Raw genomic sequence first — 19262 nt, forward strand, 5'->3', positions numbered from 1 at the left:
ACAAAAAAAGGCGAAAGCTCCTCTGTGGGCGTCCTCATGGGGAATTCCTCGCTGCCTGGGAAATCGTAATGAGAGGAATGTGGGACAGAAGTGACCTCTACTGGGCAAAAAAAAATACAACACGGACAAAATTATGTATGTACGTATGTATGAATGAATGAATGTACGAATGAATGAATGAATGTATGTATGAATGAATGAATGTATGTATGAATGTATGTATGAATGTATGAATGTATGAATGAATGTATGTATGTATGAATGAATGTATGAATGAATGAATGTATGAATGAATGAATGTATGAATGTATGAATGTATGAATGAATGAATGAATGTATGAATGTATGTATGTATGTATGTATGTATCTAATCTAATTTGTCACAAAAAAGAAAGGACAGTGAACCTAGAAAAAAATTTATTCAACATATTTTAACCAACATATAACAAATCCAACCATTTGAAAGACGCTTCCAAAATGTTGCGGCATTAGAAAATAGAGTGCTGTCAAAAGTAGAGTCGGTGACATGGACTACGTTTCACTTGAGGTCCAAATACAAGTCGGAGCTTCTCATGGCGATGAGGCAGGACATCTCCTTGACTCTCTTCATCATGTCCACGATCTGCTGGCCTTCTTCTCGAAGCACGTCCTGCACCACCTTCTTCTGTGGGCCACTCAGCAAGATGGAGGCCCGCCCGGGGGCTTCACCAGCAGCCAAGGGCGCGTCCTTGTCCACCTGTGTCTTCTGGTACTCCATCTTCATCTTCACCTGCTTGATGCAGATGTCCAGGTGGCGCAGTTGCTCGCTCATGGCCTGCAGCTCCTTGCGCATGTCCTTCTCGCTGTTGGACAGGATGGGCAGGCGGCTCTGCTGGCCGGCCAGCATGCGCTTGACGCGCTCGGCCAAGGCCTCTTGCCGGTACTTGGCGTCCTCGTATTTGTCAGCCAGCCGCTCGGCTGTCTCGCGCAGGCTCCGGCGCTCCTCTCGGCACTGGGCCATCTCCTCCAGCTGCTTGGCCCGCTGCCCTCGCAGCAGCTTGACGCGCTTCTGGAGCTCCTCGCGCGCCATGTCCTGCTTTAGGATGTACTCCTCACGGAACACCTGCGTGGCTCGGCTCAGGAGTTGAAGGCGTTCCTGAGGTGACGGCTCCCCATCGCCGGCCTGAAAGAAGAAAAATTTCACTCAGTCACAGAACATTTGTGGTTGTCAAACATTTGGCACCAAGTACAGTGAGCCATGACCAGCAATAAAACGCAATAGTAAGTGCAAATTTGGAATGTTATTACACCACTGGAGATAGCTCCCATATCAATTATTATTTTTTAATTATTTGAATAAGCTGAGAAGAGAAAGGGTCATGCACCAAATAGTGCACGGCCCCCTCAACAAAAGACTTGCCTTGAGCAGTAGTGGGTTGGCGGAGCCCCTCGCCAGGATGTTGCGGACATGCTGCTCAAAGGAGCTCCCCGCCAGGCCGCGCAGGGGCGAGCTGCCCGAGCCCGGGTTGGACTGCGTGCACAGCAGCGGAGGCGAAGGTGCCCGTACAGAGCTCAGCAACGGCAGCAGGATGCACTCGTAGGAGGCGCTGACGCAGATCATGGTGGCGCCCAGTGCCAGGTCCGCCACGATGAGGAAGCCCTGCACCGGCGCCGGGCGGCTGCTGGCCAGGGGCCGCGTGCACACGATGTGCTCCACGGCGCAACGGCGCTCGGCTGCCAGCTCGGGCAGGCCGTCCTTGTCGTCGTCGCCCGTGTGCAGGAACGTCTGCAGCTTGTCCAGCCAGATGAGGCCCACGCTGTGCACGCCCGCCTCGTGGGTGCAGTGGTAGCGCCGCGGGCACAGCGGGTCCCGGTGTAGTCGGATGGGGCAGGAAAAGTCAGACTCTTCCTCAGCATCGTCACCCGGTGCCACCCTCAGGGTGAGCTCCAGCTCCACGCACTCAAATACGTAGAGGGCTGGCACCCCGCCTGCTATCCATCTAGAATTGCGAAAAATAAAATACAGCAATTTTCAATTGATGGGAATTAATGAGATAAAATTAAATCGATAGGAATTTACTAAATTGAAGGAATAAATCGATATAAAACAGTTGGGGGGGGGAGTACATGCCATGGAAATCCAGCCGAAACTTTCCAGCCATGCTCCACCCCCATCGCAAGCCGTTTGCCCCCACCTGGGCGCCGTGTCATCCTCGTCCTCAGACTCCAGCACCACACAGTGGTAGACCTTGCCCGTCTCCGTGGCGATGACCAGGATGCTGGGCACGCATGGCAGGCAGAGGATTGCGCAGGCGTCGTAGCCGTAGTTGTCCTCGGCTGCCGGGTACATGGGCAGGGGACCAACGCGCTTGCTCACGCTCACCCTATTCGTCTGGCTGGTGTGGCACAGGTACGTCTCGCCGTTCTCGTAGAGGATGTAGAGTGGGTATACGGGCCTCTCCCTGACATGGGTCACCGGGCCAAAATCAAAGGCCACGGCGATCTCCCCCAGCGAGGCCGCGTAGGAGCGGGCAGTTGCGCAAACGTTGCCACCGTCGTCATCAGACACTTGCACCACTTTGACAGGGGCCAGGGGGGCCCGCAAGCCATAAAAGCGGATGGTGTTGTCGGACGTCAGGAGCACTAGCATCGGTTCCCCGGTCTCGCTCGGGTACCAGGCCGCCTGGCGCAGACTCACTGACGGCGAGCTGGTAAAGAAGCGTTCGGCCACCGGGGTAGTCCTGCAGTTGACGCGGCTGCTTCCGCCCTCGAACTCTGACCTCTTGCCCCACCGCTGCGGGAGCTCCAGCACCGTGGCGCCACGCTGGCCCACCAGCGCAACGTGGCCATGCGTGGGGCTAAGGAGAAGTTGGCACACAGGGAAGCGAGGCGGGTTGAGGCACAGCAGCGTCTGGAAGCTCTCGCCGTGCTCCTCCGCGACGTTCAACTGGCGTAGGTTGGTCGTGTAAAAGACGCGCTCCACGTCATCCCATAAGAAAAAATCGGCCCCCAAACAAAAGGTGAGGTTCTTAGCGAGCGCTCGCTCTGAAGTTTTGGGCTCCGAGTCCAACCCGTCGCGTATTTTCTTGAAAATATCGTGGTTTGCCAAACTATTGAGCCAGCGGTCCGTACCGAACGCCGCCATTTTGATAAGTTTTCAAAGCAGAAAGGGGCGGAGCTTCATACATGTCGGATGTACATAGAGACATCCACTAGTAGTTGCTCGGGTGCTGAGATACATCCGCCATATTTGATGTGTCAGATCTGCCAAAATATCAGAACTGTAGATAATTGCATGATTGTGTACTGTGCTAAAAGAATGTCCCGCACGGCTACCGTAGCCAAGACAAAGAAGCTGCTCTCGCTCCCCGGATGTAACGCAACCAAGTGATAGATCTTGTTCTCTGAATCCTCGTGTGAGTTTATTAAACTGCTGTCCTCTGAACGTATGGTGCTTGCTTCGACGCACATAACGACAAGAACTAAGGCCACTTTTCCACATCCAATATGGCAACGAAATTGACGCCTGTTTCGTCACCTGAAACGTTGCTTGTGGGAAGCTCGTAGTTTTACGACACACGTCTGCCGCATTCCGTCGGCCGGTGTCGTGCTGTTATTTGCAGAATCACCATGGCGTTGAGAGAGACAGCGGGGCTGTATGTTACGCTTAAAGCAGAGTGGGACAAGAAAAGCCCCAATCTTAGTAAATGTGGCGAACTACTCACTAGACTCAAGGTAGAGCTCTGCGATCAGGACTGTTAATACTTGCAGTGGAACCTGTAACGTCTGTTTATTTACGGCTACCATGTTACCAGTGTGGTGAGCTATCGGAAGGCTAAGCTTGCTAGCTGGTATTTGTTGAGTCTTGACTTGATTAAAACTTGCCAATTGGTACTTATTTGATACGTTATTCTGCAAGGATATGTTTAAAACGTACTAAAGGTGTTGTTGTTAGGGTTCAAATGTTTGCCAAATGTGTGTAATATCCAGTTGACGTTCGTGTATACGTTTCTCGTATTGTTCGATGATTTTTCATATTCAAGCATTCGTTGATTATTTATTCCCCATTAACTATATTTAGCAATGTGGCATATTCATGTTTACATTTTTACAGGTGTCATTACTAGAGCTGAACTTTCTACCCACAAGTGGCTCCACGTTCACTAAGCAGCAGCTTATTTTAGCGCGTGAGTTATTCCTTATGATTTATACCTATAATTATTATGAATTAAGATTTATCCTGAACATGTCATTATTCCCCCCCACAGGTGATGTCCTTGAAATTGGAGCCTTGTGGAGTATCCTGAAAAAAGACATCCCCTCCTTTGAGAGATACATGGCCCAGCTCAAGTGCTACTACTTCGACTACAAGTAATGCTTTCCATTTTTGTTTTAAATTCTTAAATCAGTGTTTTTTATGAAGAAAATGACTGACACTTACCTCCATTTGATTTGCTGTCCAGGGAGGAGCTACCGGATGCGGCCTACATGCACCAGATTTTGGGACTCAACCTGCTCTTCCTGCTCTCGCAGAATCGTGTGTCCGAGTTCCACACGGAGCTGGAACGGCTTAGTGCACGTGACATTCAGACCAACGTGTATATCAGGCATCCTGTGTCCTTAGAGCAGGTAAGATCAAAGGATTTTATTCACTGTATGTTCTTTTAAATAACCGGCGGAAATGATCTGTATAATGACGTCGGTCTCTTCTAGTATTTAATGGAGGGAAGCTACAACAAGGTGTTCCTGGCCAAAGGCAACATTCCGGCAGAGAGCTATACCTTCTTTATCGACATCCTGCTCGACACCATTCGGTAAGGAAAGCTGTACTAACCAGACAGAGGTGCCCCAACTTCAGCGTTTGTCCACTTGTTTCTTTTTCCCATGCAGGGACGAGATCGCCGGCTGCATCGAGAAAGCCTACGAGCAGATTCAATTTACCGAGGCCACACGCGTGCTTTTCTTCACGTCATCAAAAAAGATGACAGAGTATGCTAAAAAGGTACCTGTGCTTTTATTCCGACAAGAAAAAATAAACATACACACTCACCAGGAACTCGTGAACCACAACTCCCAGCACCACGCTCACGACTCGATTCCATTTCCTGATTTGTCAATTTTCTGGGAACTGAACCTTCTGAAAAACTCTGCTCTGCCGTTGTCCTTCAGCGAGGCTGGATCTTGAACACGGATGGTTGCTACTCATTCAGCAGTCAGCAACAGCGCACGGAGGAGGTCAGCATCCCGTCCACGGAGTTGGCGCAGCAGGTCATCGAGTACGCCAGGCAGCTGGAGATGATCGTTTGAGCAAACAGGACAAAGTGTAATACGTTCAGATTGTTATTGCCTTCTTTTTTTTTTTACCCCAAACTTACTGATGTTTATTGTCTTTCTACAATGACATCTGATGTCTGTCTTGTAAAATCTAAACAGAACCCCTCCTAATTGTAATTAACTTCATTAAAAAGAAACAAAATTGCTGGTTTTACTTGCTTCTTGATGCCACACCTTTTACTGCATAAATTAAAATTCCACCATGGTTATGTCAAATGAAGGAAAAATGCTTGTTCTGTCCATCAAGATATTTTGAAGGATTCATAGATCAAAAGTGTGGAGAAGGGCAACAGAAAAGTCATTCCAAGCACAGGAAAGGTTTAAGGATACATGACTAAAAAGTAGGTCTGAGTGAGGAAGGTAGGATGCAACCAACAAAGAAGATAGAAAAGTGGGGGGAAAAAAAGCAATGGAAGGAGACATGAATTATCAAAGGACAACATGAAATGAACAAAGGAGGAAAAAGAGGATGTCAGAAAAATACTAGGCGGCATGAATCAAGGTGGGTCTGAGGGAAGTAAGGAATCAGGGTAGAAAGTTGGTTCAAGCAATGGAAAGCGATCTAAGGATGCTTGAATAAGAAGGTCTGAAGAAGGCAGAAAAGAAAGCAGTGCAAGGATGCTTGAAAGTAAAGGAAGCATAGACACATGAATGAATAAACAGCAGGTATTACGGAAAGAAAAAAGCATGAATCAAAAGCGGACTTGAGGGGAGGAATGATCTCACAGTGTACCGTATACCTACTTTTGTCCAAATCCCCACCTTAGTCTTGTGTGAATGGCCGGCGCTGTCCATGGTGCTGCTGCCTTTGCTTCGATCCCGTCGCGCGCACACGCCCGCCCGCCCGCTCCACGCGTAGCCATCCCACTGTGCCTCACATGGCCGCGCCGCGTGCACGAGCCTGTCAATGATTAGTGCGGATGTGCAGCAGGTAGCGCGGGAGAGAGAGAGAAGGACGGAAGGAGGGAGGGAGGGAGGGAGGAAGGAAGGGACCGAGGGAGGGAGGGAGGATGCTGCCAGCGGAAAATGGCTGCTGCAACCTCCAGCCTGTCCTGATCGGCCGAGACGACGTCGAGGAGGCCCCGGCGGAGAAGAGGCCGACTGCGGGGAGGTGAGCGAGCGGATGCGGGGACGATGTGAGCCCCATCGGCGTGTGTTTGCTGCGAGGAGGCTGAGCACAGCGAGAGGAGAGCCCGCGGTGGGCTCTGGCGAGCGGGCAACGGCGAGCCATGGAGGGCGAGTAAGTCCCCCGGAATGAAGAGCGCGATGTGATTTTTTTTCTTTTGAATTATTATCATCATGATGACTAAAAACAACAGCAAACAAGCAAACCTAAGTGCATTCATGTCTGCCGATGCATTCTTCCTATTATTTGGTGTTCCGAAAGCCGCCTACATGTTCATTAACACGTCATCTATACATGAATGAAAAGGGACATGCATGCAGCACTAGCAGGCAAAATAAATCATAACCATAAGGTGAACAACTACGTGGCTTGACGTGATAGAAAGGAAGGATAAAAGGAAGGAGGTACAAAGAAAACAGCAAAAATAGCGAGTTTGTCTTTCCAGGAGGGGAGGATGAGGAGGAGGGAGGGAGCGTCGCGCCATTCAAGGCGAGAGGAGTCGTGATTTTTTTTCTTATCAACGTGTCTCAGCCTTTCATTATGATTTTTTAAAGCCAAACTTTATGAATGAAATGTGATTTCCCCCCTCCCCTTTCTTCCCTCCCCCTCCGCCACCACACATCCTCATCATGATCTCTCCTTCTCCCCATCGCGCCTTTTCTTATTACAAAAAACCAGCAGCAACCTCGCCATTCATAAAAAAACAACATATATGTCTTGTTAATGGCTTGCAGGGGCAGGGGCGGGATGGAAAAGAGGAGGGAGAAAGGAAGGGAGGAGGGAAGGGGGGGAAGCGTCGTCTGATGGAATTATCGCGATGTTTTCTGACGAAAAAAAAAAAAACGTGCGCGCGCACACGGCGTTCATTGATGTGTAGCTGGGGAAACGCTTATTCTTCCTCCTTGTGATTTTTCCCATTTTCTTACTTGGCACTTGAACGTCGCATATATGCGCGGCCTGTGTTCGGAATCATTCATTCATACGCGCTTTACCAATGGACTCTATAGTTCATTATGAAATTTCACGTATAAAAGACTACATTGGGCTGAACGATTTAGAAAAATAATCTGATATTGACCCGCCCAATAATACGATTGTGAATCGTGATTTTATTCAAGGTCTTCGTCCTGTTTTTTTTTTTAAATATTCTATATCACAATAATCAAATGTATTACACATAAATGTTTTGGTTTTATAGAAGTCACCCATGGGATTTGAAAATTGCATTCTACTACATTGCAAAGTCGATTTGAATATTCTTCATCACTATAGTGGACTGCATGCTCAAAATCTCTTTGGCAGCTAAAACAGGACTCCGAGTATACCTGCTTTGTTGAAAATGGATCGCTCGGACAGCGTAATAAATTAGCATATTTAATTTGCAATTGTCGAGATGTTGGTGCCATCACTATGTGATGTCAATTAAGTCGGAAAGGGCTCAGACTTAAGTCTAGCCAACCCTCGCTACAATTAAGGGCCAAATTGAAAATAAAAGCCTGCCCGGGCATTAAAATTCCAGCATTATTCGTTAAGATTTTTTTTTTAATTGGTGGCGTATTCCCATCATTCATAGCACGGGCAACTGTTGACACTGCTCACCAAATAAATGGCAACCCGGGGTGGACAAAACAATTCCTCGAGCATTATGTTTTTAAATGATTCGAGAACGCGGCCGTGGTCACGCTCTCACCATCTCACGTTGTCTTTTCCGGCCTCCTCCAGCGTGCGTGTTCGAGCCGTGGTGATGACACGTGACGACTCCAGCGGCGGCTGGGTGCCCCTTGGCGGGGGTGGCCTCAGTCACGTGGTGATATGCAAGGGGCGAAGCCACAAGCGGAGAGAGTACGTCATCCGCGGGGAGAGGCTGCGGGACCGAGCGGTGAGCACAATATGAGGAGGTGGTGATGGTGGAGGAGGATTTGGTCATTTTGGGGTGGGCTTGGAATATTGTTATGCAAAAAGTTTTGAATGGAGGCCAACTGCGCTCTTGTTGGTTGTCTAAGGTCACTCTACACCTTTAATACATCTACTTAAATAATTCCGGGAGGTTTACCAGATTTCCCCTGAGCGATGTCATTCCAGCCCCCCCCCCCCCCCAAAAAAAAGAAATGTTTCGTTGTGACAGAATATCATCGTATTGTACAAAACTAGAAGAGACTGTAAGGAAACGAAGTGGTTTTATGAATTGAAATATATACCAAAAGAGGCGGGGCCTAGTGGTGACATCTGGAGCCAGGTTATTTCAGCAGGAGCATCTGGATGGGAGTTGTGGCTTACAGCAGCTCCTAGCAGATGTTTCCACGTCTCCTTGCACGTTACAGAGAGACCTTCATGAACGAGAAACGACACAGACATGTTGAGATCACTTGCTTGCCTGTATGTGTTTAGCCGGTGCTGGAGTGTTCTGTGCAAAGGGGGCTGGTCTACAACAAGGTGAATCCCATCTTCCATCACTGGCGGGTGGACGAGCGCAAGTTTGGTCTGACCTTCCAGAGTCCCGCAGACGCCATCTCCTTCGAGAAGGGTCTGCAGGCAGTCATCGACAAGCTGGACCGAGGTGGGCGTGCACCCCGCCAAGCTTTAGTCTCTAGTATTCTTTTTATTTGAAGTTCAAAGAGGTGGGGGGGGGGGCAGTTGAAAAGTCACTGATATGTTTTAGGCTCAGACTCGCCCTCGTCATCAACGCCGGAGGAGGCGGACACAGAGGACGACGGACAAGCTGTGAGTGTTTTTTGTTTTGGTTCCAGTTCATGTCTTGCGACACATTTGGTGGAATCACGCAATGATGCGCGACTTCCGTCAGTCCCATACAGGCAGCGAGTCGTCGTCAAACAGCAGGAAGGAGATGCTACCCAAGCCCATCACCATCGTGACCAGCGAGTCGTCCTCCACCTGCTTCGTGCGGGCCGACGAATTTGCTTTTACGTCCGGCGGAACCACGCAGACGCCGGCTCAGGTAGGACGCAGCTCCGTTTGGGAGGGTCAAACGGCAAGCAAAAAAGAAAGAAAAGGATCTAAGTAGGTTCAGGGCAGGCAGTGGGGAAGTGGGGTAACTTTACACCTGAAAGTGCTGCGTTCGTTGCGGCCGTGCAGGAAGTGAAATGAAGATGAAAGTGACCTCTACTCAAGTGAAATGTGATGCCAATTGAGAGGTGCTAGCGGCGGGCTGTTGTCTTCCTGACTCTGTAACTCGACACCCTCTCTGCAGATCCACGCCAGGCCGGGGCAATACCAGCTCTCGCAAATGACCAGCGCCTTGAATCCCCCGTCACCGCCGCCCCCGCCTCCGGCGCCACCGTCCCCTCCCGCGGGCCCGCCGGCCTCGTCACCTCTGTCCCCCCTTTCGCCCACCATTTCCCTCCTGGAGGAGGGCGACCTGCGCAGCGTGGACCCCTGCAAGGACCTGTGGGGGTCCCGAGGATACGAGGACTATCGACGAGCGGGAGCCACTAGGACTATGGTCGGGGGGCTGACCGGGGGCGTGGTCGTAGGTAGCGGGGGGAGCCTGCAGGACAAGTCGGAGCTGTGCGTGGTCCGCTTTGAGAAGGAGATGTCCGGGTTGGGTACGGCGGGCTGCGACGTCACAGTGAGTCTGGACAGCAAGGCGGCCCAGCGTCTGTCCTCGCCTTCGCCCACCAACGTGTCCATCCCCAACGCTGTGTCGGGCGTGTCCTCAGGGGCCGGCTCCCCCCAGGAGACCGGCAAAGGCTCCCCCTCGCCCTGCTGCATCCACACCTCCCTGGCCACGCCCCGCTCGCGGACTCGGAAGAGGGGCGGCGCCGGGGCCTGCGGGGACCCGGGTGCCATCTCCCCCGACGACGACAGCCCGTGCCCGCAGGCGTCGTCGTCGTGCTCGTCCCGCTGCGTGTACTGCCGCTCTGTGTTCAGCGCCTCGGAGAACGGTCGGGGCCGCTGCAGGGACGCCCCCGACCCGGCCCTGCACTGCCTGCGCCAGTGGACCTGCGTCTGGTGCGCCGAGAGCCTGCTCTACCACTGCATGTCGGACTCCGAGGGCGAGTTTTGGGAGCCGTGCTCGTGCGACGACTCCATGGGGGGCCACCCGCACCCCCTGTGTTGCGCTCGCTGGCTGGCTCTGGTGGCCCTGTCGCTCTTCGTGCCCTGCATGTGCTGCTACCTGCCTTTGCGCGCCTGCCTGCGTTGTGGCGAGAGGTGCGGCTGCTGCGGGGGAAAGCACAAGGCGGTACGATGAGACCGGGTGTGAGGCGGGAAGCGATGGGGGGGGTGGGGGGTTGGTAGGGGGGGGGGGGTCGTCCCCTCAACGTGAGCCGAGCCTCCAAAGCCCCCCCCCCCTCCCCAAAGCCTTCCGCTGCATTCTGCTCTTTCTCTTTTCAACCCGGGGGGCCTTCTTGTACTGGGGGGACCACCTTTCATGGAGCCTTTCATTGCAGATCTACGCCGACCCCGAAACTTAACGCAAGAACAAGGGTGCGTTAAGGTTTTGAAATGTCCGTCAAGAGGGAAAAACATTTTTTTGACACTCCCCAACTTATGAACAAGTGAAAGGTGGCTCATACTTTGCTGGTCATAATTTTTTATTTTTTTTTAAATTGATTGTCACGCCTGTGTTTTCAACCTTTATCATGCCAAGGCACATATTTTATTGTACTACAAAATCTCATGGCACACCAAACTAACTCACCAAAACTATACACATCTCTTTACACTGGAGTTGCGCAACTCCAGATTCCGACTTGAAATTTTTATTTTTCCTTTTTACGGAAGAGTTCGAATTGTTCATAAGTCGGGGAGTGTCTGTAATTGGTCTATTTTATTACTTGTCACAATGAGTAGCCCCCCCTCCCCTCCCCTCCCAAAGGCACACACAAACTCCCAGGAGGTCCTCCAGGGGTTTGGTGTTAGCTCCTGTAGTACCCCTGTAGTAGAGACGTCGGTCGCCCTTTACCTCCGAATTTACCTCACGGCGGGAAAAATAAATACATAAATAATAAATATGAGAGCGCGAGCCTTAGAGAAAATGTCAACAAATGCATGAGGACAATTATTAGTAAGGGGAAAGTTGCAATGCCAACCACTAGCAGTAATGACGATAAGGAACACGTGTTAAAAAAAAAACTACTAACGTGTCAATACCTCCACCCGGAAAATTGAAAGAAAAAAGTGCAATGAACAATGTATTCAAAGAGTATTTTTGTACGTCACGTTAGGGGAAAAAAGTGAAGTCGTGTTATCGTGAGCAATCGGAAGAGGCCGCAACATTAGCTACGCCCGCAGAATCCAACCAGATCAAGTGCAAGAGCAAAGGCACGACAATCTCGCGGCGCACCATGAAACAAAAACGGCACAAAAATTAGAGCTAGCCTTCCAACGGAGAAGGACGGGGCCCTTCCTTAGAATTTCCCTATGAGATGGCGGCAAAGCGCCACTTTTGTCCAAATAAAAAATCACTTTAACATCATTGTTTTGGCACCGAGATGCTTCAGGATGGCGCCAAAGCAATTATTTGTTTGCTCACGTAAAAGACGATAGGCAACAGATCTACTTGAGAGATTTTTCTTTTTCTTCCAATGAGTGCAAAAACGGCTTCAAGGCCGTGAACAATTAAAGTTCCACTTCCCCTGTAGTTGTGTGACATAACTTTATAACCAAATTTTTTCCCTTATTTTTCTGCTCTCATATACAGGTGCATGTCAATAAACTGGAATATTATTATATTAAAGTTAATTTATTACATTAAGTCAATTTAAACAAAAAAAAAGTGACATTTATATAGATTCTCTAGTAAACAAGAAAATACAGTAATTCGATCGGAATTGGTTTCTGGAAAGTATAAAACCATAAAATAATTAAGTCAGTGTAATGAATTAATCTTTCACAATTCGTTTTTTTCCGTCGTATTGAGATTTATATTCTCGCCATGTTTTTGCCAAGCAGTACTGAAAAGTGGACAATGACGATGGAATATAATACGAACTTTGAGTCCCCAAATTTGTGAATCCCCACCTTCTACACAGAAACGTATGCCCTGCCCCTAAACAGTCACGTAAATATTGTGCATTTCTTTCCCTTATATGATCTCCTCTGCAGCTGCCAAGTTTTGAAAATGACAACCGAGACGGTTACGCAAAGTTCTCTCTCGATCAAAATGGAAATATTTCGCTTCAAGTGGAATTAGTTGAGACCCGCCATGATACAGTTGTGAATCAACTCACCACCACCATAACAAATAGCTCCAGGAAAGTAAACTGCCATTTTCCCCAACTGTCCCACACACACACACGCACACTCACACACACACACGTCCACTGGCCGACTTGAAGACGCAGATGGACCAAAGCCGTAAAAAGAAGCCATCGTGCACCCGCACACACACACACACGTTTGTTACTTCCGCTTCACACACGCGTTCCCATCCACACACACCGGCAGGCCCCCCCCCCCCGCCCGTTCTTACATCTTAATAAATGTGCCTTTTGATTTGAGTAATCAATACCTTATGATTTACCTGAGTAACTCTGTATATTCAGTACTGTTTACCTTGTTTCATTTCTGCCAATGTGCATATTTCCAAATGTATTTATGATTCTGAGTTTCAAAGTAATTAATGAGATATGACCTGTTTTATTATTTATTTATTGCGATATTTATTCTGATTCTTTTTTTTTTTTTCCTCTCCCTCGAGGCAGGTTTTTATCTTCCGTGCTGTCTTACTTCTGACTTTGTGCCAATGTGCTGCTTTGAGGTGTTACATATCGTGGGTTTGTATCATTATTAAACCCTCACTCTATATTTTAAAACACTCCTTCCTTTGACTTGAAGTTCATTTCTTCACCTCAATGACACTTACTTCAATGTAATGTGATGTTACTTAGTGGAGTACATGTGTTGCCTTTTGTGCTTGAGGATCTCCGTGGACGTCAGCGTCAAGTCCTGGTTGCAAACGTCGCAGTGGTAGACTCGGCACAGACTGGAGGAGGAAGACGACGAGATTGGCTTCCCGACATCCGTCCCTAAAGAAAAAAAAAAATCGGATTTCAAAACAGGGACAGAAGAAATTAGATAAGACTTTTTTTTTTTTTTACTTTTACGACTAATGCAGCTTTGTGTTGAAACAAGGAAGTGCCCCCACCTTCACCATCCTGCTCTTGTTGTTCCCCTGCCAGCCTGCAGGTGGTCTCGTGCTGCATTCGCTCCAGCGGCGTCAGCGGCATGTAGAGCTCGCAGTTGGGACAGTTCCAGAAAGTACGCAGGCACTCGCTGTACAGGTCCCTGGAATCCTGAAGAGGAGTGGAAAAAATATCTTTATTCATGCGAGATGGCAAAGTGCTATTTTTGTCTAAATGAAAAAGCATGAAAAGCAAATCAGACAGATTAACACCGGTATGGCAAAACTGTACGTTACTTACGGTCAGGCAGTTGTAGGTGAAAAAGTTGGCGACGCGCAGTCCTCCCTTGATTGGGTCCGGCTTGGCCTCAGTGCCTGGAAACAGCGGCGTGAGACCGGCGCTGGTGCCGTGAGAAAGTTCAGCCTCGGCCTGGGGTCCGACGTACAGGTTCTGAATGTGGAGGGCGGAGAGACGCTGCAGGCTGTAGTTGATCTAAAAACGCCAACAGCAAACGTTGCTGGGAAAATGATCCATATGACACAAGGCCAATTTGCAGAGACGACCATACCTCGGTGTAAAGCAAGAAGCGGACCAAGCGCTCGCTTAGCTTCTGAGTGGCCTTGCGGGACCCCTCGGCGGTGGGACTCTGGCCCAAGTGGGCCTGCAGGAGGCGCTCCCACTCGGCCCGGAGGGAGAGCGCCGTGGACAGGGCCTTGAGGGCTTCCTCGGGGACCTTCAGCTGCAGCTCCAACCAACCGTCCACCACCAGACGGGAGCAGTCGGCATTGCTGTCCAAAGAGTTGGCCACCAGCAGCAGAGCCTGCGGACGCAATCTTCTCTCAAATATCCAAAGAATACAAACCAAAGAAGTTTGACGACATTTGTCTAATGTTAGCTCGTTACAAAAAGAAAGCGCTAATTATTGCAACGTCGCTCACGGCGCTCGAATCCTCTGCATTACTTTTGTGCGGAAAATTTGTGGTGAGAGTGAGAACTCACCTGCAGTGCGGGAACACGCACACAGTTGGACAAATAGGGCCTGTTGGTCTCCAGCAAGGTGACGAAGGCCAGCAGCTGATGTTTGCCGCTTTCCCGTCCTTTTTTGTCGGCGCACACAAACAGTCAACACAAAGTCAGGCATCACTTTTGTTTATAATTACAGAATCACAGAACTGGAAATGGAACCGACTGGGACACTTAACACTTTAGCAGTTTAGAAAACAAGGCTTACCCGTATCGCGGATGTCGTCCCGCACATGTAGCACCTCGGGGTCGCTGGCAAACACACTGGTGGGATGGATGACGATTCCCTGCTTATTCTTGGTGTGGAACACCTGAAAGTAACGGACCAGCAGCAACGTTAAAGACGGCTCACGATAAGCAAGATGGCGGTGTGAGAGGAGATCCCGACCTGCTCGGTGTCTTTGCGGGTGCCGTTGTGCTCGTCGGGCAGCGCCAGCTGAGGGTAAAGACCCCGGCAGAGAAGAAGCTTGAGGAGAGATTGCTGGCGGGATGACAAATCCTGGCTGGCGCCGACGGCGTCCTGCAGCTCTGATACGTTGTGGCGCAGTTTGAATTTCACTTCCTGGTGGAGGAAAAGCAAACAATTAACGTCTGGACTTTAAGCCAAATTTCTTCTTCCTTATTAGGCTTTGGCGGAGGGCTGTTACCTGGATGTCCACCTGAGCTCCATTCTTGTCCTTCTTCCTGCTCCGTCCTCGTCCCGCTTGCTCTGTGTCGGATCCGGAGGAGAACTCCCCTTCCTGGCCCTCTTCCATTTTGAGGACTTTGCGTTTGGTGCCCTCCTGCTGCTCGTGAGCTCTCTTCATCTGATGGAGCTTCCTCCTCTCCGTCAAATGCTGACGCCGCTGCTGCCGGTCGCCGCGTTTGTCGTCGTCGGCCTCCGCCTCCAGCAGGCTGTGGCTCCTCAGCAGCTCCTGTTCTCCACAACGAACCGTGACTTCAACGGAGAGCAAAAAAGTTCCCTAAAATTGTAGGTAAGCATGGTCTTACCTTAAATTGTCTGCGCAGGTTGACCATCTCGTAGAGCCGCTGCTCCTCCAGGCCTCGCCGACGGCACCACTTCCTGGAACCGCCGCCTCGCTCGCCCTTTACCTGTGGACATCCAAAACAAACGACACAATGAGAGCGATTCTTCAGGCACGGCCGTGGAGTGACAAAAGATGTGAAAAACATCATCTAATCCAAATTCACAGGTCACTCGATGAGGTACACCCAAGCAGTGAATTTCCCTTTTGTCAATCTCTCTCTCTGCTGACCTGCACCCAGGCGTTGAAGGTGTTGAGCAGCGTGAAGGGGTCCCCCTGGTTGCAGTGCAGCGGCTGGCGAGCGGTGGCGCAGTCGGGGTTGTGCTGCGAGCTGCGCAGGAACGGCGACTGCACGCTGAGCGCGGCGGCCACCGTCAGCATGGGCTCCACCAGGTTGAACAAGGAGCCCAGCACCAGCATCTTTCCTGGGCGAACACACAAAACGGTTCAGTGGGAGTCTACAGGATGGCCTAAAGAGGAGATGTTGCTACCGATTACGACGTCGACGGGAAGCTGGGCCAGCACACTCCCAATGGTGGTCAGCTCGCACTGTTGGTCCAGCGCCCCCTGCTCCTTGAGGTAGGTAATGGCGGTCTGGATGCTGGCGGCCGGCGGGGGATCGATGAAGACAAACGAAAGCGGATCTCCGAGTCCCATGCTCTTCATCTGCGGGGGAAACGAACACACTTGGAATAAACATGTTGGTTTTAAGTGTAATCCCATTGTCGGCCACTGGAGGGCAGCACACTAAATTTGAAAGGTGAAAACAGGAAGTTTAACATACCTGCAGAACCAGGGAGTCCAGCGCCACTCGGTGGATTTCAGGTACAGGGTAGGAGGCGAAGGCATCGTAGTCGGACTCGGCATAGAGGCGGTAGCACACGCCGGGACCCGTGCGACCGGCGCGGCCCTTCCTCTGCTCCGAACTGGCCCGGCTGATCCAGAACTCCTGAAGACGCTGCATCTTGGCCTTGGGGTCAAAACTCATCTCCTTCACCTTGCCTGCAAAAAATAATCACAAATGAGGAGTCATTTTAATTTTGTGAATAATTACTGCAGCCTCGATTGTGAGTACTTTTTCCACTTCTGCCCACCTGAGTCGACGACAAAGCGTACGCCATCTATAGTGACTGAGGTCTCTGCGATGTTGGTGGAAATGATGCACTTCCTCACACCAGGAGGCGCGATGTCAAACACCTACAGCAGTAACACAAGGTGAAATACAATGACAAACAGCACTCTATAAGCACTGTACTGAATAAAAAGAGCGAGTAAATGTCATGATTTTGCAACATTAAATTAAATTCAGTGGGCATTGAGTTGCCACTTTTGGTGTGCGCACTTTGGCCAGCAGGGGGCAATAGTATACAACAGTGTACATGAAAAAAAGACAAATGAAAATATGCCTAACATTAGTCTGAAAAATATTATTGAAAAATAATTAATTTTATTCATTGTATCGGTATTAATATATATCATATTAATTGTATTCATTGTATATATATTTTTTTAATTAGGCCGAACATGATACTAAATATCAGAATCGCAATCAGCCTAAAAAAAACCAAAATCCATATTGGTCGGCCATGGACGAACAGTCTCAAAAATGGTGTGGGTACCTTGTCCTGCTGGGCCAGCGAGAGCGTGCTGTGCAGCGGCAGCACAATCCAGCGCCGTGTGTGAGTGGCGTACACCTGACACGCCTCCTGGATGGCGCCGATCTCAGCTACGCCGCTCAGGAAGATCAGCAGGTCGCCACGCTCCTCTGGCGGGTAGCGCTGGTCGATGGTCTGCAGGATGCGCAGGTACGGCCGGGGCTCAAGCTTCTCCATGCGGGACGACGCCTGCTCTTCAGGGGGGATGGGCTGATAGAGCACCTGAAGGATGGATGCACATTTCAACACTTAATCGTGAACGTTTCACTTTCTCGGGAGCCAGACATGGATAATTCGCAGAGAAAAAAAAAAGATGTTTTTTGCCTATTTTCTGCTATTAGAGACCAAAAGATTTTTGAGCGTCCGCCTTATACGTGTAGGCTTACCTGTATGGGGAAGAGTCTGCCCGGCACCTGCAGCACGGGAGCGCCGCCGAAGTAGTCCGAGAACAGCTTGATGTTGATGGTGGCCGACATGAGGATGAGCCGCAGGTCGGCGGGTCGGTCGGCCAGCAGAGAGCGCAGCACGCCCAACAGGAAGTCGCCGTGAAGGTGGCGCTCGTGCACCTCGTCTACGATCAGCACCTGGTACTGCTCCAGCATCTTTTCCTGCTGGATCTGCCTCAGCAGGAGACCCTCGGTCAGGAAGATGAGCTTAGTGGCGAGGGTGCGCGTGGTCTCAAAGCGGATCTGGTAGCCCACCTGTAGAAACACGGTTGCGTGTTGGGAGTAAGTCATAGATGTGCCAGTGATAGTCTTAAAGGTAGGGGATGCAGTCGAAGACAAACCTTTGAGCCATACTGGTTCAGACTCTCAAAGCTGACCCTCTTGGCCAGGGAAATGCAGGCGATACGTCGGGGTTGGGTGCAGGCTATCTGCGTGAACCCGGCCGAGAGGAGATACTGGGGCACCTGAGTGGACTTGCCACAGCCGGTATCTCCTGCCACCACGACAACCGAGTGTTTCTTGACCAGGTCCACGATGCGGTCTCGGTATTGGAAGATGGGCAGGTTCTTCTGGTCGCGCTGCAGCTTGGCCAACTTGCCGAAACTCTGCCGCTGGCTGAAGTCCAGGTAGTGCAGCAAGGACAGACGGAAATCCGAGATTACTTGAGCGTTCGGACCCGAAGAGTCGCGCCTGCCGTGACTCGGGTGGGATCGTCCCAGACGCTCCTCGATGTCTTTGGTAACTAGGGACACATTGATGCGGTACCGGGCGTCATACTCCTTAGGGAGGTCTAACGACCCCGTTTGGTCTGAGTGACTGCCCTCATCAAAGCTCGGATCATGTCCACACATGTCCTTCTTTAGCTTGAACCTCTGGAAGCGGTCAAAAAAGGCCCAGAAGTCTTTGTGTTCCTGGCTGCCGGCTTGGATATAGTCGTTCTGACGGAAGAAAATTTCGTCCAGCTGGGCCCGGCAGTATGGACTGTCCCAGTCCCAAGTCCGATTGTGGGACCTCCCATCTATATCCATGGTCCCAGTTTCAGTCCCTTACTTCTCGCCAGTGCACCTTAGACTATCTGCACTTCTTAAATTTGGCTTAATGCTCTACATACACATTTTGCTACAATGTTTTTTCTGCAATACTTTAACTAACGGCGAAAATATAGCACATTATATTGTTATTCTCGAGTTAAACTGGAAGATTGTATCAAACATAGTCGCTATGCTTCCACCCCACCTAAAAGAGAAACTTCACCACCAGCAATTAACAAGACCCTCCCGTTTTAAACACACTTGATGAAAACTAACACGACTAACCGGCCATTTTAACATCTACGTTAAATATATCTCAACAACAACCGTGAAAACATCAAATTCTTACGGCAGAGAAAGTCGAAATTCTTTGAAATCCGGACGGAAGAAAATGAACAACGGATTAACTTCCGGTCCGACTCTAAAATCGTCCGACAGAGAACATAGTCTTACAAATGTTCTTGATTGAATTACTTTCCTGAAAAAAAAACAATCACGACTGTACGGCATAACCGTAAAAAAATTAAAAAATAAAAAGAACGAAGAAACGTTTAATCA

At 50.0% G+C, this 19262-nt stretch overlaps 4 protein-coding genes across 7 annotated transcripts; 2 read left to right on the forward strand and 2 right to left on the reverse strand.

Moving 5' to 3' along the window:
- Positions 1-400: 400 nt before the first annotated feature.
- Positions 401-3641, reverse strand: nup88 (nucleoporin 88). Of its 2 annotated transcripts, XM_061280084.1 has the most exons (4): positions 3518-3641; positions 2175-2837; positions 1400-1979; positions 401-1162 (listed from the first exon to the last, which is right to left on the reverse strand). In XM_061280084.1, the coding sequence occupies exons 1-4, from the start codon at positions 3568-3570 to the stop codon at positions 539-541; spliced, it is 1920 nt and encodes a 639-aa protein (XP_061136068.1). In that variant the 5' UTR covers positions 3571-3641; the 3' UTR covers positions 401-538. The 2 variants fall into 2 exon arrangements, with proteins under 2 accessions (XP_061136068.1, XP_061136067.1); XM_061280083.1 differs by lacking the exon at positions 3518-3641 and having other exon boundaries at positions 2175-3162.
- On the forward strand, positions 3582-5458 carry psmd8 (proteasome 26S subunit, non-ATPase 8). Its single transcript, XM_061280085.1, has 7 exons — positions 3582-3714; positions 4094-4166; positions 4248-4350; positions 4443-4608; positions 4693-4793; positions 4870-4981; positions 5149-5458. Exons 1-7 carry the CDS (start codon positions 3610-3612, stop codon positions 5284-5286), a joined length of 798 nt encoding a protein of 265 aa, XP_061136069.1. The 5' UTR covers positions 3582-3609; the 3' UTR covers positions 5287-5458.
- On the reverse strand, positions 4872-19112 carry dhx34 (DEAH (Asp-Glu-Ala-His) box polypeptide 34). Of its 3 annotated transcripts, XR_009714570.1 has the most exons (19): positions 18015-19112; positions 17614-17928; positions 17192-17449; positions 16667-16769; positions 16357-16574; positions 16064-16238; positions 15804-15997; positions 15538-15639; positions 15195-15461; positions 14936-15109; positions 14756-14858; positions 14524-14621; positions 14093-14344; positions 13825-14016; positions 13548-13695; positions 13266-13428; positions 8638-8766; positions 8130-8303; positions 4872-6214 (listed from the first exon to the last, which is right to left on the reverse strand). XR_009714570.1 is itself a non-coding variant. In XM_061280081.1 (16 exons), the coding sequence occupies exons 1-16, from the start codon at positions 18699-18701 to the stop codon at positions 13283-13285; spliced, it is 3390 nt and encodes a 1129-aa protein (XP_061136065.1). In that variant the 5' UTR covers positions 18702-19112; the 3' UTR covers positions 13038-13282. The 3 variants fall into 3 exon arrangements, 2 of the variants coding, with proteins under 2 accessions (XP_061136065.1, XP_061136064.1); XM_061280081.1 differs by lacking the exons at positions 4872-6214; positions 8130-8303; positions 8638-8766 and having other exon boundaries at positions 13038-13428; positions 13825-13974; XM_061280080.1 differs by lacking the exons at positions 4872-6214; positions 8130-8303; positions 8638-8766 and having other exon boundaries at positions 13038-13428.
- Positions 6340-10649, forward strand: spred3 (sprouty related EVH1 domain containing 3). Its single transcript, XM_061280087.1, has 6 exons — positions 6340-6553; positions 8162-8318; positions 8828-8996; positions 9099-9160; positions 9243-9395; positions 9648-10649. The coding sequence occupies exons 1-6, from the start codon at positions 6543-6545 to the stop codon at positions 10647-10649; spliced, it is 1554 nt and encodes a 517-aa protein (XP_061136071.1). The 5' UTR covers positions 6340-6542.
- Positions 19113-19262: the final 150 nt, after the last annotated feature.

This window comes from Syngnathus typhle, linkage group LG6 (genome assembly GCF_033458585.1).
Source record: "Syngnathus typhle isolate RoL2023-S1 ecotype Sweden linkage group LG6, RoL_Styp_1.0, whole genome shotgun sequence".
Classification (NCBI taxonomy): Eukaryota; Metazoa; Chordata; class Actinopteri; order Syngnathiformes; family Syngnathidae; genus Syngnathus; species Syngnathus typhle.